This window comes from Acinonyx jubatus, chromosome B1 (genome assembly GCF_027475565.1).
Source record: "Acinonyx jubatus isolate Ajub_Pintada_27869175 chromosome B1, VMU_Ajub_asm_v1.0, whole genome shotgun sequence".
In the NCBI taxonomy this organism is placed as follows: domain Eukaryota; kingdom Metazoa; phylum Chordata; class Mammalia; order Carnivora; family Felidae; genus Acinonyx; species Acinonyx jubatus.
Genome location: NC_069382.1, coordinates 77,189,794 through 77,212,147, shown reverse-complemented (window position 1 = coordinate 77,212,147; position 22,354 = coordinate 77,189,794). Strand labels below are relative to the sequence as shown.

At 39.7% G+C, this 22,354-nt stretch overlaps 1 protein-coding gene across 2 annotated transcripts in view; it reads right to left on the bottom strand.

Moving 5' to 3' along the window:
- Window positions 1–22,354, bottom strand: part of NR3C2 (nuclear receptor subfamily 3 group C member 2) — a 345,301-nt gene that overhangs the window by 158,581 nt on the left and 164,366 nt on the right. Inside the window, exon 3 of one of the 2 annotated variants that reach the window (XM_053216884.1) lies at window positions 17,334–17,485. In XM_053216884.1, coding sequence (XP_053072859.1) covers window positions 17,334–17,485 — 152 coding nt within the window. The remainder of the gene's footprint in view (window positions 1–17,333; window positions 17,486–22,354) is intronic. The other variant, XM_053216885.1, reaches the window with a different exon arrangement.

The window sequence follows — 22,354 nt, the reverse complement described above, 5'->3', positions numbered from 1 at the left end:
TCATGACCTAACGGAGCCACCCAGGCGCCCCCAAATGATTCTTAAATAGATCTTTAATGTGAATGAGTGGGTACATGCAATGTGTTCTAGAAACCTGAATATAAGAAAATGGTCGGTTGTCCCCTTGTTATAAAATATGAAAGAAAGCAGAGGCTCTTTCTGTGATTCTATAGGCAGCAATTTCTATTTTAAAAAAGACTGCTCTTCAGTAGGCAGCATGAATGCATCACAGTACACACCTCTCTACATAATGACATTTTCTTTATTATTATTTTTTTTATTTGAGAGAGGGAGAGAGTGTGTGCAAGTGGTGAAAAGAGACGGAAGGAGAAGGAGAGGGAGAAGGAGTGGGAGAGGGAGAGAGAGAATCCCAAGCAGGCTCCATGCTCAGCACGGAGTCCTACCTGGGACTCGATCCCATGTCTCTAGGATCAGGACCTGAGCTGAAAACAAGAGTTGGATGCTCAACTGACTGAGCCACCCAGGTGTCCCAATGACATTTCCCTTAGAAGTTGTTTTTCCTAAAAACAAGTCATCTATAATGCATAACAGAATGAGGTCATAATGCAATTACTAAAGGAAAAACTATTTATACATTGAAAAATGTTTCAACTTAAATCTTAAACATATCTCAGTAACTGAAAAAAAAATTTAACACAGGTTTTTTTTTTAATCTTTATTGGAAGCACCACAGTCACGACTATCTGAAACAATATTCCTCTTGTAGTCTAGTCAATGATTGAGGTTCTTCAAAAAGTCATAATCAGACATGCTGAACACATTTAAAAAATTTTAAGGAAAAGTTGCAGTAATTTTATATTTAAAACCAGTTAATAATGGTATTTCTCTATTTTCTCTTAAAAACAGGGATTTTTATCAATGCCTATTAATACTCTTACAAAATTACTATTGTTTTTAAAATTATAATATCAAGTCATATTGGATGGTAAAAAAAAAAAGCACAATTACTACTTATGTAATGGTAAGTTATGGTAAATACAAAATAGGAAAGTCTACTCCATTTTTCTACATAAATGAAAACACCCAGGGGTGCCTGCGTGGCTCAGTTGGTCAATTTGTTGATTTCTGCTCAGGTCATGATCTCGCAGTTTGTGACTTCAAGCTCCGCATCGGGCCCTGTGCTAGCAGTGTGGAGCCTGATCGGGATTCTCTCTCCTCTCTTTCTCTGCCTGCCCCTCTCCCACGTGCGTGCGCATGCACGCTCTCTCTCAAAAAAAAAATAAACCTAATAAAAAAAGAAAATCTGTATTTTATGTTACACTTCTGACATGCCCCCCTCACTATAGTAAAGATAATTTGCTTGATTTTTTAAGATAATTTAAAATTGCTTTAAATGTTTCACTTGTTTTTACAAAAGATGTGTTAATGGCTCAATAGAGGTTAATTTTTGATACTAAAATAATTTCTATTTTGTTCTCATCCTCTCCCTGTGGATCATGACTATAAATTACAACTTACTCTCTTAAATAGCTACCAGTATTTGAAAACCCCAATTTTCTGCTTAGTAAACGGAATTCAACAGTGAGAATCTTTGTAAAAAAAAAGGAAATCTTTACTAGTTCCATTTGAATTTTATACAGTTTGTACAGCTTCACTGGAAAAGACAAAGTTAATTCCTAAGGCTCATCATTATTTTGTCTTTTTTTGAAAGAGAGAGCAAGCACACATGAGTGTGGGGGAGGGGGAAGGGACAGAGGGAGAAAGAGATAATCCCAAGCAGGCTCCATGCTCAGTACGGAGACTGACACATGGGACTCAACCCCAGGACCTTGGGATCACGACCCAAGGTGACATCAAGAGTCAGATGCTCAACCCACTAGGCCACCCAGGTGCCCCTAGTTTGCTTTATAGGTAATTTTCAAAATCTAGAGGGGAAAAAACCAAAACAGAACAAAACACTGCTTAGAATGATATAAAAGGTGGTATCTGGGATCCTCATGTCTTTTCATTAATAGGACTGGACTGCAGCACACCCCCAGGGCCTAGTGCATAGTAAGCGCTCGACAGTGTTTGCTGCATTGAATGAAGGTGCCTGGGTTGAGGTCCGACTCTACACTATGCCACAGGTGGGGCATTTTCCTTTCCATTTTCAACAACTGCGTTATCCCTCATTGGCTCTGGCCCTGTTGGGTCCCTGCTTCTGGCCCTGCCCTCTCCTCACCTGCTCTCCAAGCTTTGGACCTTTCTACATTTCAGTGATTTCTGACCTCAGTCACTATTACAACTCTGTCCTGTGAGATGCTGGTTAAATCAATTAGGCAAAGGTCAGCTATTTCAGTATTTGGGAGACATAACATAAATATTTTGAATTTTAACTATCACCAATTAGAGCAACTAAAGCTCTTCAAATAAATCTAAATCCTAATCAGATGTGTCAGAAGCACATTTAATTTTAAAAATTGAGAGGGAAAGTTGTTTGAAGGAATTTTTTTTATCTAGTATTTAATAATGGCATTTTCTGTAACTATTTCTTCATCTATTTATCTTTAAAAACAGTAATTTTTAAAAAATATTTCTAATGAATGGCTACCAGTACTCCATTCTTTTTTTTTTCTGAATTCAACTCTAGTTCATAGGAGATAGTGAAAAACAAAACAATTGGTACTTATGTAATGCTAGCAATATCAAATTGCTGAGCCTGTTTCAACTGGGAAAATGCTATGGTGTAGGCCAGATGAAAAATAATCAACCTAGACTAATTCTCCACTGGTTTTCCAATTAAGTCATTTGTCAAGAGTGGGAGAGTAAAAGAATGCAGTATGTTTTAGAAATCTTGGTATGGTTAATAAAAAAAAAAAGTAAAAAGTAGCTGGGATCTTACAAATGGTTAAGATGTTGAAATATCCTTTGTTCTCTGATTCTGTATTCAGGTGGATTACATTTAAATCCTGACCTTAAACACAAAGGTTTCCCCACCACCGCCCTTTGGCATACAATACTCATAACAATATAGATCTGCCTCAACTAGTGACAAAGAGGTCAAAACTCCTAGTCTTGCCTAAAGTAATAGACACTTTAGTTTTTACTGGTTTTTCCTTCAAAGCAAATATTTAACATGTACATAAAGTAGCTACAGTTTACATATTCCGCATTTTATTGTGAACCAAAGTATATTGATTAAATTGCTTCCTAAGTAGGAGAAAATTCTTTTTTAAACGTAATGTTTGTAAAGCGAGCCTTTATTGTTTCTAAAGCAGTTTAAACATACATGTACTCGGTTTCATCTTCCTAACTCTGAGGGATGGGTAGGACTGATACTTCAAGACTTAATTTCTCTTGTTTATAGAAGAGGAAACAGATGTTCAATTATCTGCTCAAAGTGTCAGAGTGAGTAGCACCATTCTGGACTCAAGTCCACCTTGTCTGACCCCAGGCTAATTCTCTTTCTGCTCTATCGTTCTCCATTAAAAATTGGACTTTAAAACCTATCTTGGTAAGGTTTTATTATACGACCTCTTACCAGAGGACTCACACAGTAAGTGTGCAAATTGTGGGATGACAACAATTAAAAAATCAGTAAGTGATCAGGATGCCTTGGAAGAGGATGTTGTGAATTTGGGAACTCAAGCCCAGGTTCTTCCTCCTGAATTGGAGAAGAAAATCAAATTTAAGAAGGGATTAGAAGGGAGGAGGAGGAGATATCTCCCTTTTAGTTTTCAAATTATATAGTTTTGATCTACTGAAATAAAAGAATATAAGTTAATGCACCTGACCTATACTACAATGATACATGTAATTTAAAATTTACATTGAACTTCCTAAAAACCTCACCCTGTCTACGCCTCAGCTAATTTGCTAGAAGTGACTTTTCAGTTCTTGCTGACAGTTATAATTCCTTTCTAGATTTATATCCTTTAATCTGTTGTTTTATTCCATTTGCTTTATTTCATGTTTTACCTTTAGAAAAGTAAACAAAACATTTTTGTAATCATGTATTAGGTTGTCAAATGCCAGTGATTTAATGGAGGCTTTAGTCTTCTACCTGTAAAAAGAAAATACATTTCTCACTCTTCCCTTAGGCATTGTTCTTTGCTCTGTGAGGTATAAAAGTTCACTGTTAATTAGCAACACAGCACATACAGGAAGGTGATGCCTTTGTAAATGGAACCTTATAGTCAACAAATTCCAAGAGCTAGCATTTATTGCAGAGCTTCAAATGGGGCCAACCCAAGGGCAAAATGGAAACAATCTACATTGCTCATGAAGAGCTGTGAGCTCCATTCCGGAGCATCAATCTGCTCTTCTCCGGTTGTGGATTTGATCTATGATGTTGGAAGGAGGTGCGTTGAGTGTGAGAGAATGTGTGCATGTGCACAGAGGGCTTTGTGACAATTCCAGGTGGTTCTGAAGTCCTCTTCTTGACATTCGGGGTTTCCCTTGCTCCTTAGCCTGAGGAACAGCAATCACTGGGTGATCAAGGGAGGTGGGGCAGAGCTCTGGAAGTGTGTATGTGCTACACCTGTCCGCTTGTCTCTAGAAAAATCATTATCGGCCTCTCTCTGTTTCCCACCTACGAAGTCAGCATGGGCAGTGAACAGATACCAAGGAATAAGGTGAAAAGGGAAAAAATCACTACACTAGATAGGTCTGTCTTTAAAGAGCAAAAACAGGAAAAGTTTTAGGGACTTGAAACACTGGCATCTTTTTATTTGCTACAGAATTTTTCTGCCTTCTCAACCATAAATAGCTTCATGTATTTGTGGCTCCCTATGGGGCCCTAAGCTGTTGAAATCATCATTTAGTACCTCTACTATGAGAAGTAACAACAGCACAAGTCCCCCCAATGATCACTACAGCCAGTGAGCCTGCTCCATAGGTGCTGTGGGCCCAACACCTTCGCCAGCCTTTCAACTTCATTGTGTAGCTTCCCACACACTGCACCAAACATCCAGAGCAGCCACTGACATCGACTACCTAAAACTAAGGCCGTCTGCCAACATGCTTAATACTTAACTATGCCGTTTGTTTTAAACATTTCAAGAAAATATTTCCAGGTAGGAAGGGAACTTTTTCAGAATTTTGTCTCTGCTTTTCCATTCCTATTTACCTGGACTGCTTTATCCCTTTTGGAGAACTGATTGCCACAGATTCACCAGTTCTCAACTCCACTTATCCATCATGTCTGTTTTTTTTTTTTTTTCAATTCAAGTTAGTTAACATACAGTGTAGTCTTCGCCTCAGGAGTAGAACCCAGTGATTCATCTCTTAACATATGTCACCCAGTGCTCATCCCAACAAGTGCCTTCTTTAATGTCCATAACCCATTTATCCATAAGATCCATAACCCATTTATGGATGGGACACCCCATCCATCTCCCCACCCACCTCCTCTCCAGCAACTCTCATTTTCTTCTCTGTATTTAAGTCTCTTACAGTTTGTCTCCCTCTCTGCTTTTATCTTATTTTTCCTTCCCTTCCCCTATGTTCATCTGTAGAGTTTCTCAAATTCCACTTGAGTGAAATCATATGATATTTGTATCTCTCTGCCAAACTATTTTGCTTAGCATAATACACTCTAGCTCCATCCACGTTGTTGCAAATGGCAAGATTTCATTCTTTTTTATCACTATCACTCATCAGCATGGAAATACAAATCAAAACCACAATGAGACACCACCTCACCCCGATCAGAATGACTGAAATTAACAGCACAGAAAACATCAGGTGTTGGTGAGGATGCGGAGGAAGGGGATCTCTTTTGCATTGTTGGTGGGAATGCAAATTGGTGCAGCCACTCTGGAAAACAGCATGGAGGTTCCTTGAAAAATTAAAAAATAGAACTACCCTACAACCCAGCAATTGCACTACTAGCAATTTATCCAAACGATACAAAATTGCTGATTCGAAGAGGCACAGGCACTCCAATGTTCATCTCTCTGTTCTTAAAGTGTTTCCTTCTCCAGTCTCTGACCTCCTTCCCCAAACTAATCCACCATCGGCTCCTGCCAATTCTTCCCTGTCACCACTCAAATCAGGCCTTTTGCTCAAGGGCACCAATGCTGTCCCAAATTAAGTGCTTTCTACTCTGTCATCCACAATCCCATCTCAGTTGTCATCCATCCTCTAGAGGGCACCTGCCATAAGCCACTGTACCACACCAAGGGACAAAACTGCCCGGGCCACTGCACTGATTTTTTTCCACTGTGAAGAACTTATTAAAAGACTTGATGTATTTAGGAGAAGGGCTGCGATTTCTCATTCCAATTTGAGGGCCTTACGTAATGCGGCCCTTGTGTCTTTGTTCAGTTGCCTGCTCTGGCCAGGCTGTCCCCTGATCTGGGCCTGTGCAAGCAAGCAGGCTCAAGTTCAGGCTCCATCTTCCTGCTCCTCCTCTGCCCACTTCTCCTTAATGCCTAAACGCCTCCTCATACTCCCCATCCTTCCAGGACGCTATTTTGGCATTTGACTGCACTCAATTTAGCAATTTTCATATTTCCGGTGTCAAAGTATCACATCATGTAAGTTGTATGATCCTGATTACACCGTGAGTGCAAGTTCTGTGACAGCAGCTCTGTGTCCTATGGCGTTTGGGTATGGTTCTGAGCCACTAGGCATAAAGAAGACAACAAGACCTGAGGAATTAGTAGCTTTCAGCCTTGTATGAGGAAGGCCATTCTCACAATGATTCTCTGAACCTGATAGGCTACATCTAATTTTTATCACACACAGGAAATGAAACACAGGAAGATAAAATTTTTAAATAAAGCTTTAGATTAATATCAAGATGTTAAAGAGGTACTTCAGGATGGTAATGGTGACTTTTTTTTTTTTTAAAGTATGGAGATCATTCCTTAAGAAAAAAATAGAGACTACCCAATTTCTTTCCCATCAGGGCAACAGAAATTCAAATTAGAGTTTCAACTTGAAATGGCTAGGAGTTAATTATTTAGAGTATAGCGAGATAACTGTTAAATTATAATGTGCTCTTCATAAGTGTTCTGAAGCCAGAGATGTTGCCCTACTTTTTGGTGGGTAAAAATAGTTGGGATCTTTGTAACTCTTGTGAGAGGCAGTATAGTTTATGTGTTAAGTACACAGAGTCAAAATGCCTGGACTTCCTGAGTTCCAATCCCACTTCCTTCAGTCTGAGCGATCTTGGACTACTCACTCACTTCTCACATGTCTCAGATGGCAGATATCTAACATGAGGGCAGATAATTATCATACCTATTTCATAGGGTTATTATGAGGATTAAAACGAGAATATACAATAAAATTATTAGCATAATGAGCACAAAATAAGTACTCAAATATTTACTATGACTGCTCTTAGTTTTAAAAATTCAAGGACCATACCAAAAAGGCTAGTTAAAATACATTCAGTGTTTTCTTTGTCACAACTGCTTAGAATTCAGATTTAAAGATACTACCTTTCAAAACTCACCAAGCTTTCAGATTTAAGAAGGCTGTCATGAAGAATAAATGGGATAAGGGTGCCTGGGTGGCTCAGTAGGTTGAGTGTCTGACTTCAGCTCAAGTTATTATCTCATGGTCTGTGAGTTCGAATCCCATGTCAGGCTCTGTGCTGACAGCTCAGAGCCTGGAGCCTGCTTCAGATTCTGTGTCTCCCTCTCTCTCTGCCTCTCCTCTGCTTGCTCGCTCTCTCTCTCTCAAAAATAAACAAACATTAAAAACAATTAGGAATAAATGGGATAAAACAATGTCTGGCATCTAGTAACTGCTCAGTAAAAGGTAGCTATATTATAGGAGTAGATGGGATAGAATAAAGCATTTTTTTAAAGCACTGCTCCTTAAAATAAACCAAACCACTCCATTAACAGCAAAAATGAGAGTTACTTTTTAAATTTCAGATTATAATTTGTGTGGAAGGAACAGACACATTAAAACCAATGCTCGTTGGGGTGCCTGGGTGGCTCAGCCAGTTAAGCGCCGGACTTCGGCTCAGGTCATGATCTCACAGCTTGTGAGTTGATGAAGCCCTGTGTTGGGCTCTGTTCTGACAGCTCAGAACCTGGAGCCTGCTTTGGATTCTGTGTCTACCTCTCTCTCTGCCCCTCCCCCCGCTCACACTCTGTATCTCTTTCTCTCAAAAGTAAACACTAAAAAAAATTGAAACCAATGTTCGGGAAAATTTTCTTATAAATAGGCAATCCTCTAAACCAGTTTTGAAGAACATCCTGGGTGAGGTGACTCACTGTTGCCTTTGAGTTGTCTATTGTAAAACCAAGAGCCAAATAAGTGGCCAGTCTCTACAAAGGCCTCAGGGCATATATTCTCTGTATTATCCCCATTCCTGGCTCTATTTTTCCCTTTCTTGCTCTTATCTTCCCTTTGTCGTGTTTTTCATCTCTTATTTAAAATTTCATTTTAACTTATATAAAGTTTTCTGTTCCTTTGGATGTTTTTCTCAAACAAGATGGGTGGCAAACAAACACATCAACATTTGAAAATTACTGGGCTTCTAATTTATACTTTACAAATTTGCTATGTAAAGTACACCTTAACTTAAATTTTAAGTTACAAGAAGCTCTCCTTGGATAATGTGAATTAACTTTTGGCCCACCTGTCCATGTCTTTACTTGAAATCAGTTTCTAATAAATTCCTTCTTCAGAGAAACAGTGACAGAAATAAGGGTGAATCATATATATATATATATATATATATATATATATATGTGTGTGTGTGTGTGTGTGTGTGTGTGTGTATATATATATATATATATATATATATAACACACATACACATACTTATATTATATTATTATATGATTTAAATAGTTATCAGGAGCGCCTGGGTGGCTCAGTCGATTGGCTGTCCAACTTCAGCTCAGGTCAAGGTCTCACAGTTTGTGAGTTCAAGCCCCACATCAGGCTCTGTGCTGACAGCTCGGAGCCTGGAGCCCGCTTCAGATTCTGTCTCCCTCTCTGCCCCTCCCCTCCTCATGCTCTGTCTCTCTCTGTCTCAAAAATAAATAAAAAACATAAACAAACAAACAAATAAATAGTTATCAAGTAGTCAACCAGCAAATGTTGCTTGAGCACCTGCTACATGTTTGGCATCATCTCTGCACTGGTTAACAAATCAAATCCCCTTTACATCATGTTTAGTTGTGAGCTCTGGACTGAGATTCAATAATAATCAAGGCTTAATGATGAATAAAAAACAAAAACTGGGATTGAAAATTCCACATATGCAAAAATGTCTGATGTCTAGCTAAACTTGGAATAAACAAAGACCAAGTTAACTGGGGCTTTCTGTGTGCAATTTAGAGAAAAAATTACTCATACATGTATAACACACAGACACACACACACACACACACACACACACACACACACACGATGTCCTACATTCATATTCTGTAAGGTTCTAACCATGGCACATTCTTTGTCTAAACACCCATTTCTTGGGCAAATGCATCTATTTTCATGGATGATGACTCCAAAATCTTTATTTTCAATCCTACCTTGTTCCCCAACCTTCTGCATCTCATCTCCAACTTTCTGTTAGGCACACCTGAATGTCCTATAGACATTTCAAACTCAATGTCCTAAATCGAACCTCATTCCAATCTCCTTTATCCTGGCAATGCCCCTTCCCCCCCACCGTTTTTTTTTTTCCTGTGCTACATAAATAACTCATTTATTGTGTCTAATCTCCCCACCACCTCTCACTGGAATGTATGCTCCACCAGGGCAGGGATCTTTGTTCATTTCAGATGTCCCTTCATTCAAGATGTCTAGGTATGCCTCGAATGGTGTCTGGCATTTAGTAGATATCAAATAAATAAACTCCCTCTCCAGTGTTACTAATATCAGCAGCTGAGCCTAGGGAATCATCTTAGATCTTTGCTTCTTTACATCCAATATAGAACTGCTAATGTTCCTTCCCAGATAGTCTCGTTAACTACCCCTCCCCTCTCAATGCCTAACACTGATGGTCTAGTTCTTTCCTTGGACATCTCTTACCAAAGTGATTTAAAACAGCCACCAGAACTCTTTAAATAAGCATACCACCCTAAATCCAGATATTAAATGCAAAACTGAGCCTGCCATTCTGCTGAAAACATCCAGAGGTTCTGTTTTGCCCAAGGATAAGTTCAGGTCCTGCCTAACAGTCCAAGACCTGGACCCAATCTGCACACTTAGCTTCACCTTCTACTCAAATCTCAATTTTCAAAGTGGTTAACACAAAATTGCTTCTGGTGCCCTGTGCAGACAGACTATCCTTATTCCTCCTCACCATGGCCAATTTTAATCTTTCAAGATTCAGTTTGGGGGTCAATTCTTTAAGAAGCCTTCCCTGACCTTCCAGGTTAGCCTAAATGTCATGGCTTTGCATGTTCCCATAGCAACTAACTCAAGGGCTACAAAAAATCTGGGCAAACGTGCAATTAACACTAAAGCCTTATGATTATACAAGGAGGAAGGGAGGGTTCATAAAAACCGTAGATATAATCTACTGAATAGATATTTATTTAAGCTCTTAAAATAAGTGAGTAGAAAGAACCAGGTTATCCATTTCCTAACATCTGGTAAAGGAAAGAAATCATCTTTAAAGAGTTTTATGAGAAAACTGTAAGCCAGAACAGTCCTTGGTTTCCTATCTCTGACTCAGCAGTTCTGTAAGTGACAATGGACTTTGATGTTCTTTAGCTCCCTGTACATGGCTCATGGAGACACTGAGGGCTGTATCGTAGCATGAACTGAAGACATCTAATAAATATATGTTATTTCCTTGCATTATCATTTCCTTAATTTTATATTTCAAGTTATAAGGGAATACCTATATTTCAATTATTATATAATGCCACCCTGAATAGTGTGTGTCCACTAAATTCAAGTTCTCTATTTTGGGGTGCAACTGTATTGTGCCCATCCCCACCCCCCTGCACCTCCCACTTGCTCACATTGCAGTGATAGGGCTAATGTGGGTATATGACACAGTGAGACAAGTTCCTCTGGACCTGTTCAGTTTAATCATTAATTTTATAAAGCAAAGGAAATTAACTATTAACCAACCATCACATTTCCTTAACAACAGTTACCTCAAAGAATAAAGTATAGGGGTACCTGGGTGGCTCAGTTGGTTGAGCGTCCGACTTTGACTGAGGTCACGATCTCGCAGTCTGTGAGTTCGAGACCCACATCGGGCTCTATGCTGACAGATCCTGGAGCTTGCTTCGGACTCTCTCTCTCTCTCTCTCTCTCTCTCTCTCTCTCTCTCTCTCTTGCTCTCTCTCTCTGCCCCTCCCCCACTCATGCTCTCTCAAAAATAAACATTTAAAAAATTTTTTTTCAAAGAATAAACTATAAAGATTTTCAAATCTACATGCTGTGAACTACATATGTTAAGACTGAAATACATGTTCAGAGGCTTGGTTACCTTAAAATTCTGCCTATTTGAGGAATCTTTTGATTAATCTGCAATTGTACCTCTTAAAGTTATTTTGTTTCAGGAAATAGGTTTGTAAGTCTCTTACTTAAAAGGAAATGTCTAAGTATGGAAACTGACATCACATGATTTGGCTGACCTTACCAAGATACGCACTCTTTAGCCTAACAGGTCTGCTTGCAAAAATATAAATCCAGTTGACTTTACATAATAATGAGCTCTGTCCTTTCATAGCCTTGTACCTCTTCAGTGATTTGTGGTAGCTGTGTCTTCCAGACACTGCTTGTACACTGGGTATCCAAAAAGGAAATTAGGTTATAAAATAGTGTAGTGAATGTAGTCGCCTCTGTTCACTGAGGGATCACAAAATAAAATACACATGAGATGAAACTACTGGCAATCTACAGTTGGAAAGAGACAGAGAGTAAAAACTCAGACTAGAATTACAAGTTGCAGATTAGAAGGTCAAAAGCCTGCACCAACTCTTGCGCTGGTTTCATTGCTAATTTCCTGATTTGCAGGGAAGTCACTTAACCTCAACTGCTCTCATGCCACGTGTAAACATTCATGTGTACATTCAAACATTTATTTGGTGGCTGCTCTATATCTATAGTCTTGCTCCGTTCTGGAGATAAGACTGTCTCACCCTAAAGACATCTCACAGAGGAGCTGAAGGTCCAGTAGTTTGGTGGCTCTTAATATTTTCTCACTATGCAACTTCCAAAGGCAAGACTGCCTGCATGGGTGACAGAGGGTCAATTATGGGGTAAATATCAACAGTCTAGGCTGAGTTGGAACATGTGGGACAGCCTCTCCAGAAAATTCTGGCAGATCCTCTGCCCACTTCTCCCACATGCCCTCTGAGAACTTTGAAAACTCCTAGGCTAGAACAATCTTACAACCTCTAAGGGAGCTCTATGAAGAAAATAATGTATTACAGGAAAAATAAAAACCTAACGAAGAAAAAACAAAAACCTAAAAGTGCCACATTATTGTACCACTTACACAACCTCTCTCTAAAGACATTAACCAGAGAACTGTAGCATTTGATTCTACAGAATAAATCTAATATTTTGATGCCACTTGATGATTTATAAAATCTGCAAAAACATTTTGTTTCCATTTTATTTTTCTTAGCATTAGGTAGGGCAATACTACTTTCCTTATTTAGATATAAAGAAATTATATAGGCAAATTAAATAATGACACGTTATAAAATTGTTTTCAGTTAAAAAAATTAAATAATGTCTTACTCTCATACCTAGTGAGTGACAGAGCCAGAAATTAAAACTAAATCCTCTGAAAGAGGTTAGAGTGGGAGAGAACCAAAGCATAAGAGACTGTTAAAAACTGAGAACAAACTGAGGGTTGATGGGGGGTGGGAGGGAGGGGAGGGTGGGTGATGGGTATTGAGGAGGGCACCTTTTGGGATGAGCACTGGGTGTTATATGGAAACCAATTTGACAATAAATTTCATATATTGAAAAAAAAAATAAATAAATAAAGATTCTTTTAATTAAAAAAAAACAAAAAACAAAAAACTAAATCCTCTGACCCTAAAACCAGTCCAGTTTCCACCAAGGGAGAACCCTACTTAAAAAATATAAATATATAAATGTTTATTCTTTTTCCTTTTAAGATAGAAAGGTCTTGACAAAACTTCAAGGCAAATAAGCAATTCAAATTTAAAAACAAAATTATAAACTTCCATTTGTAACATACAATAATATGGCTCTTAACTGACATTATTGGAAAATAAGCTGTTCTGGATGAGACTTCTAAGTTTTTTTTATATTAAATGTTTAAGATAAAAAAAATAAGCACATATATATGTCCCATTAAACAGAACACAAAGAACATAATTTACACATTTTTTAATGTTTTTTTTTAAGTTTATTTACCTATTTTGAGAAAGTGTGTGGATGGGAGGGAGGGAGGAAGAGGGAGAGAGAGAGAGAGAAAGAGAGAAAGAGAATCACAAGCAGGCTCTGCACTGTCAGCGCAGAGCCTGATGTGGGGCTCAATCTCATGAACCATGAGATGACCTGAGCCAAGATCAAGAGTCAGGTGCTTAACCAACTGAGCCACCCAGGTGTCCCCATAATTTATACTTTTAACAAATGATTTGCAGTCTCCTTACACCGTTACTACTACACTATTATACCAAGCTTTAGAGTAGAGTGCTCTAGGGCATAAAGCCCTAAACCAGTAAACTCAGAGCTCAGACTGTTCCATCTTTCTTCCTGCCTCCACTCTAGTGGATGCTTCCAGTTCTGCGCTTGGTGTGGTTAGCTCTTTTCAGCTTACCTGACTCCCCTTATCCCAGCTCCCTCTATCTACTGGTTCTTGAATTCTCTGCTTTTATAATCTAAGGAAGAGCTTAAGGTTATCAGGGAAAGCCTGATTATCTATCTATCTATCTATCTATCTATCTATACACACACACACACACACACACACGTGTGTGTATATATAGATATATATATATATATATCTATATATACACGTATTATATATATTTATGTGTTATATATATGTATTATATATATATGTGTGTATATATATATATATATTATGTTTTTATATACACTATAATATAGACCAAATTATGTCTTCTCAATGCTTACATCACACCATTATCATCAAGTAGGCATGAACAAATGACATATAGGGTAGAGTTTCCATGAGCTTGAAAATTATAGAAAATGAAAGAAGTAGACTGAGAGATTCAGAGTTGTGAGATGCTGGGTTGAGTCTAGGTGTGGAGTCCTGAGACTTTAATCCAGGTCCAAGTTTGGTCTAATGATTCTGAATAGATTGATAAACTGGGTCTGATCCCAACTTTCTTCATCTATAAAAGGGGAAGAATAATATATCCATATACCATAATTTTATGAAACTAGTGCTTCCAACTATAAAGTATTATAAAAATAATTTATTTTTATTAAATCAAAAAAGTTCTGATACAAACAGAGTCCAACTTCTCACATATTCTCTCTCATACACACATGATAAAACAGTAAAGAAATACAAATACAAAATAAAAACAAGTAAGTCCTCACTCTGATCAAGTTTATTTTCAAAATTTATGGTCTGGTTTCACTCAGGTGAGTTCTAAAATCAAAATTCCCACTTAGTTCTCTAATTCTCCCCTCATACTCCTGAATTTTTATCTTTTTCTCAGCTTCCTCTTTTTCCATAATTTTATCTTCTAATTCACCTATTCTCTCTTTTGCCTCTTCAATCTGTGCTATGGCCGCCTACATTTTATTTTGCACCTCATTTATAGCATTTTTTAGCTCCTCGTGACTATTTCTTAGTCCCTTGATCTCTGTAGCAATAGATTCTCTGCTGTCCTCTATGCTTTTTTCAACCCAGCAATTAATTTTATGACTATTATTCTAAATTCTTGTTCCGTTATATTGCTTAAGTAGTTTTTGATCAATTTGTTAGCTGTCGCTACTTCCTGGATGGGCAGGTGGGAGGGAGGGGAGGATGGGTGATGGGTATTGAAGAGGGCACCTGTTGGGATGAGCACTGGGTGTTGTATGGAAACCAATTTGACAATAAATTTCATATTAAAAAAATAAATCAAATCAGAATTCCCCCAAAATAGGGACTACGTTATATTTTTTTTAATTTTTAATGTTTATTTTATTTTTGAGAGAGAGAGAGAGAGAGAGAGTCAGGAGGGGAAGAGCAGAGAGAGAGAGAGGGAGACAGAATCCAAAGCAGGCTCCAGGCTCTGAGCTGTCAGCACAGAGCCCAATGCAGGGCTTGAACTCAGGAACCGTGAGATCATGACCTGAGCAGAAGTCGGACGCTTAACCGACTGAGCCACCCAGGCGCCCCAGGACTAAGCTATATTAATAAAAGTCTTAAAAGGTGCTCATCAAGTTTCATTATCTATTATCGATCAAATTTCCAATGGAAGAAAAGGATGTCTAGACATCAAGGTTTTTCCATATTTATTTATACCTCAGTTACAAAAACAATTGTTTCCTCAGCTACCTCCATAGAAACTACTGAAAACAACAAAACTAAGCAAAACCTTTGGGAAAGCCATTTGCTTCAGAAGCAGAGAAGTCCAGGTTCCGAAAACAGCCACAACTTGGGTTCTGATACGAAGGCTGAGCCACAGGCAGGGTACCACAGAGGGTACCATTCCAAATGCCCTCTCTACACTGCTTTATTGTTATATATTGCCTTACTTTGTTCACTAATTAGTGAGCCTAAGAGGGGAGTCCTTATATTGGAAGGTACAAAGTGGCATTAGGAAGGTACCAAAGGTAATTTTACCTTATTATCTTATCTTCTACTGAGCCAATCATATAGTTAAGGATAGAAAGAGGGGAGTGGTGGGTGAGGAAACTCTTAAAAAATAAATTGATCTCAGTACTGCACAAATTTATTTTCCAGAAATCAATCTCCTGGTAACAGAATCCATGGTTTCCTACAGGAAATGCTCTTCCCCACTGTTTAGTGTAGGTAGTTTAAGTTGGCTGACTCTAGACAGAACTAGCCTGTCAGATCACTGCATTCCCAGGTCACTGTAATTGGTTTGGAGGGGAACATGGGAGCCAAGTGCAGTCTTAGAGGAGATTTAACTGGGAGCTTTTCTAAGAACTGCTGGGAACAGAGAACTTCTTTTTAATGAGGTCCTGGTAGCTATCTCATCACCATGAGAGAACCTGGATGAGAACAGAGCCAGAGCAAAGTCAAGCACTGGAGAGAATGCAATGGAGTTCTAACCACCTGGTTTACAACCATGGCTTGTTTGAAGCCAAGCCTACACCAGGGCTTTACGGTTATGTGAGCCAAATGAATTTCCACTGCTGCTTAAGCCTGTTTGTGTTGATTTTCTGTCACCTGTAACCAAGAGCCCATATTCTGAGAAATACAGAACTCCTATTACCAATTCAATGCTGAGTTTCGGGACTATTAAATAATTAATAGTGTAAATAATGTAAAATCATGTAATATTAATTAAATAACACGAAACCAATCCTAGAAGCACAGAAATAACGAGTTGGTCAGCTTTTCCATCCAGAACTGAGGACACCAGCTTCCTGTGGTCACCAGCAAAACAAAGATGAAACATTCAAGTGCTTTAAGTCTCTGAAGCAGTAGTTCATCCCCCAGAAAACTGCCCGAGAAATAAACCTACAGGAGTCTTAGTGTTGAGCTCCTCCGTAAAATAAGCATCAATGATGCAATAATGCTGCTGCTAAGAGCAAAACTTCTACACTTCAGCCAATCATATAGTCAATATTACTAAAACCATCTAAGTCTGATGGTAATTAATGACTTACAAGTGAGGATGGAGGAAGGAGAACACAATCTAAAAGACTACCTCTCCTCAGGAAGTACAATTACTTGGACAGAAGCAAAGCTAGCCTAAATATACCTAGAGAATCTCAGTCAAATGTTTAATTTAGTGTACTGGTTTGGAAACCTTCAGTTAGAACAACGGTAGGACTGAAGCAGGGACCTGGGATCTGAAGCAGCTGTTCAATGCAATTATTCTGTATGGAACACAACTTAACTCACAGACACGATCCTGATATTAAAATTTCAATTTGCCACAAACACATATATTTATACAGAAACACAGAAAAGACATGACACATTCTATGTGTGCCTAGTAAAAATGCTCTTGCACATCATTTAAATTAAGTTTATGGAGAATTATTTTTCTAAGTCTCACTGAAAAACAAAGACCAATAAAAACAAAAAAGTTCTTTCTGACAGATCTCAATTCCCAATTTCAAATTCTGCCCATTCAACAGCACTCAGTGGAAAATCTCCAGGTGGTTTTTAGATAAGACATTACTACTATTTATCACTGACAGACTGCCTCAGAAGTATTTTGTATGTATTTCCCAGTAGTGATTTAGAGTTAACTATGCACGCAAACTATGCAGCAGGAAAGAAAACGTGTAAAAGGAACACCCACATGAACATTTACCTTCCACTGCTCTTTTGAAGAATACTTTGCAGCTGCCACAGGTTACTACCCCATAATGACATCCTGAAGCCTCATCCCCACACACCAAACATATTTTGGAAGGTCTTGAAGATCCAGTAGAAACACTTCGTAAAGTAGAGCTGGGGAAAGAAATCAAGATTTAAATAAATACGCTACAATAGCAAATTTGATATGCTGTACAGCTTAGCTCAAACTTTGTCAATACTCGCAGTTTCATAAATGAATTCAGTATTTACTGGTCACAGATGTGACCTAGAAAATGAAGGTAAAACCCTATCAGTGGAGTAATGCTATCCAGAATTCTATGCAGCAAAGCCTTTTCTCAATACCAAGAAACAATAATCACATAAATACTCCCCCCGGCCCCGCTATTTTTGAGAAAGTTGACCAAAAAAATTATTTGCATTCTAGGTGGGCAGGGAGGAGGAGAATCTTGAGCTGAGTCATTATGGAAGTATTTTTGGCATCAAAGAGCTATTACAATACTTCTTTACTCTCTTCACCCAGACTCACATTATATATCTCAATTATGCCAGATAAAAAACTCTCCCATTTCCAAAACAATCCACTAATCAAAATGTAAAAATTCTTGCCTTGACTGCCAGCAATTCTCCAAGCTTCTGCATTTTTCCGTGTTACCTTATATAGGTGTGTTCAAATCACTTCATTTTGCTTACTAAAAGGACACAGTCAATACTCAAAAAACAAAAGCCATTATGTGGTGAATATCTCAGGTATCTTTCTGGTAAGAAAATGAAGGGCATCAGTTTTTAGGGGAAAATTTCAGCCCTTTAAACAAAAATCTGTATGAATACTTACAAAAATTTTTTATTGCTTATTTTTGAAAGAGAGACAGTGCGAAGAGGGGAGGGACAGAGAGACAGGGAGACACAGAATCCAAAGCAGGCTCCAGGCTCTGAGCTGTCAGCCCTACGCGGGCTCAAACTCACGAACCGTGAGATCATCACCTGAGTTGAAGTCGGACGGACATTTAACTGACTGAGCCACCCAGGTGCCCCTCTATGTGCCCCTCTATGAATACTTTTATTCATGTGCCAGGTGCCCCTCTATGAATACTTTTAAAGGGGAATCTTCTCATATATACTGTGATACATTCTATATTACTGTGCTAATTTAAACAAGAATATTTTACATTCTAATAAGGCATCGTAGTTCAGTGACAGATGTATTCTGAACAGGCAAAGAAGGTGACATTATTCATTTGTAGTCCACATGTATTTGTTGAATATGTACCCACAGGCCCTATGCAAGGTACTAAGGAAATAAATACCCAAACCCAGTCTCTGTCCTCCAGTGAGTGGGGACCTGAACAATTACGGTAAGTGCTATGGTGCGGGGTAGTATGGCGGCACCTACTGGGAAGGGTGGGACTCTGCCAGTAGGGAAGCACTTCCCCAAAGGTGACCACTGAACTGAATCTGGAAGCACAACAGGATGAGAGCTGGACAAAGAAAAGGTGCGGGGGAAGCAGAGGTGCAACGGCTCAGGGAAATGCCAGATGGATGTGTTCAGAAGACTCTGAATAGAACTGTTGTATGTCACCATCATCACCTTGCTGTCACGACGACATCAGTTTCCATGTGAAACAGCAGGAACATGTGGAAAAGACTCAAAGAAAACACATTAGAAGACTAGAATGGTTATGTCACGGTGATGCTTTCTCTGTTTTCCAAATTAGCTAAAACGTGATTAATTCTGTCCTGGTAATTTTTTTTTTTTTTTAAGACATGTTCACTATGCTCTCACGAAAAACAGAAGGAACAAAGTATTCAGCTGCTGGAGCACTGCAGCATGACTGACTTTTTAGAAAATGACTTCTTAAATCAAGGACTGCAACAATGTTCTCCAAAGTTGTTTCTCCTTCCGAGAAAAGTGCTCTTTATTATTTTTATTAGTGTCCTTTGACTTCTTTATGGCATTCAAAACATTCCATTTCAGCACCAGTAACTTCTTCAGCATGTCAGAGAAACTCATCCCATGCTCTGTCCAACCCTCTTACCTCTCTTACGCCTCACAGGGAAATATCTCAAGTTCATAAACAATTAGAATGCAACTTACAATCGTCATTAACTGTGGCTGCTTTTTCACAACTACAAGCATAGGTAGGACTTGTGTTTCACATTTATGGGAGCCTTGGTCTTGGTCTCCAAACTTAATAATCTCTTAACTTCACTTTTTATAACCCTCCTCCTCTTGTCAAACCCATCCTCTCTGTGATCTTGTCTAGTTTCTTAGCTTTAACATCATGGATATGCCCAGGGCTTCCAAATATTTATCTCCAGCTCAGACACCTCCTGAAATTTCTGACTCATTTATCCACGTGCCTGACATGCCCACTTGAGTGTCTGAGGTACACCTCAAACTTAACATGTCCGTAACTTCGCTGATCTTCTCCCTGCCCCAAACCTGCTCCTCCTACAGACAGACTTTGTCATCTCGGTTAATGGCAACTGTTCCGGGCTGAGCTGTGTCTTCTCCAAAATTCCCATGTTGAAGTCCTAGTCCCTAGAACCTCCAAGTGTGATCTCTTTTGGGAATAGAGTCATAGCAGATACCTTAGTTAAGATGAGAGCATTCTGGAGTAGGGTGGGCCCCTATTCCAACATGACCCACATCCTTCTTAAAAAGCGGAAATCAGGACACAGACACACACAGAGAATGCCATGTGAAGGTAAAGGCAGTGACACTTTCACAAGCCAGTTAACATCAAAGATTGCCAGAAAACCACCAGAAGCTGGAGACAGGTAAGAAACAGATTCTCCCTGACAGCCTTCAGAAGGAAGCAATCCTGCTCCCACGTTAGCCTTGGACTTCGGGTCTTCAGGACCGTGAGACAATACATCTTTGTTGTTTAAGCCACCCGGTTTGTGGTACTTTGTTACCATGGCCCTGGCAAACTAAAACAGCAACTTGGACTCATCTCTGACTCTTTACTCTCTCCCTCCACACATCCAATCTGCTAAATTCTATTTACTCTGCCTTCAGAATACATCCAGATTCTACTCACTTCACACACCTCCTCTCGTACCACTAGCTTCAGCTGTCAACACCTCTTCCCAGGGATTTGCAAAAGCCTCCTAGGTGATCTTCCTGTTTTTCCTTGCCACCCCTTCCTTCCTCTGCAGCCAGAATCATCTTTATTCACTCCTTTGCTCAAAACCATCCAGGGGCTTTCCCTCACACTCAAAAGAAAAGTCAGTTATCCATGTTACCGCAGGGCCAAATCTGGCCTCCCAGACTTCTCTAACCTCTCTTGCTTGCCTATACCACTCAGCAACACTGGCCTCCTCAGTGGCCCCCAAAACCACCAGGTGTGCTCCCACCTCAGAACCTTTGCACTTGCTCTCCCCTCTCACCTAGATATCTACAGAGTCCCGCCCACCCCCTTCAAGGCTTCATCCAAATGTCACCTTCTCAGTCTGGCCTCTCTGACTACGCTGCTGAAAATGCCTCCTTCCTTAGGACCCTCTATCCCCTTTCTGCTTTATTTTTCCTCTCGGAACAACACATTACCATCGAATATGTTGTCCTCTTTACCTCTGTACTCTGTTTATTGTCTTCCTCAGACACACAAGAAAGTAAACTCAATAGGAGCCAGGATTTTCTTCTGCTATTTACAATTGTGTGCCCAGTTCCTGGACCATTTAGTACCTGGGGCAGACCAGGACCCCAGTCAGCACTTGAATAAATGACTGATTTTGAATAACTGGCATTGTTGCAACAGACACCATAAAACCCATCCCATCGTCAATTCTGAAGTCCTCCCACAGTCCTTATATGAAGGAATGAGATTTGTTTTTAACTATCTTGAGAGTGAGATGTATGTAGTGGAACCAAATTAAGAAAAGTTGAAGAGAAAGTCTAGCATAAAAAGGATGCACTGTGAAATTCAAATTAAAACATTTCTTTTTCATTATAAAACTAAAGCAAACACGAACGCTTTTCCCCTCTTGTTCACTACCATCTTTCAATGACATTAGAGCAAATCTGCCTGTACATGCCTCTCAGCAGCCCTCTGCCTCCTGGGTTTCTGTAACACTGTACTGAGCCTGTTCTCCCTAACACGCCTCCTCTATTTTTCAGGCTCCTTCTCATTTTCTAGATCATCAATGTAGCTTTTCTTCGGAGCTCGACCCTTGGCCATCTTTTTCCTTATTTCTGTACTTTGTCCCTTAATGATCTCATTGACTCTCCCGGCTCAAACAGCTCTCTTGGTGAATGACTTCCCAAATCTTCCCATCCGGCTCCAACCACTCCCCCCATGTCCAACGGCCTGTTTTCACTTCCTTTATAGAACATCTCTGCCTCTGTGTTCCATGCATTTCTGGAAGGGTACTGCCATCTGTGAACCTCCCAGGTTTAAACCCTGGACTCCTTCCTAACTGGCAAATCTAACAGTTACCAGGTCTGCCGTTCGGCCTCACCGGCTACTGTGAACAGGGATTCAGGTCCCTGTCTCTCACTTTCTCAGGCATCCTCCCTGTCACCAGCCTCTCCTCCCAATTCCTTCCACACTGGCTGACAAATGATTTTTCCTATTTAAGAGCTTGACTTCATTACTTCCATCGTCCCACCAACACCACCATGATGACGACCTCGGTAGGACAGCTCAGTCTTCCCCCCTCTCAACCTTCCCCTGCAGGTCCTCTCACACGCCCAGCCTCGTGCAGGCCGCATGATGCTGACATCCCTGTCGGTGCGGACACTGGCACTGACACAACCCTGCTTCCTCACCCCTGTTCACACTCCCCGTAGCACATCCATCCTTTAGGAGCCCTGGTGTTCTCCCAGCAGCAAGCACCGCTTTCCCTCCCCCGATTCACCCCAGCACTGCACTACCCTCCCCTCCCCCTTTCAGCAGACACCACTTTGGGCCTCACATTAGTGACCTGTGCACTTATCCTAATCCCTGGAGGGCAAAAATCTTGTCCTGTGCATCTCTGTGCACCCTGCTGCCATTAGTGGAT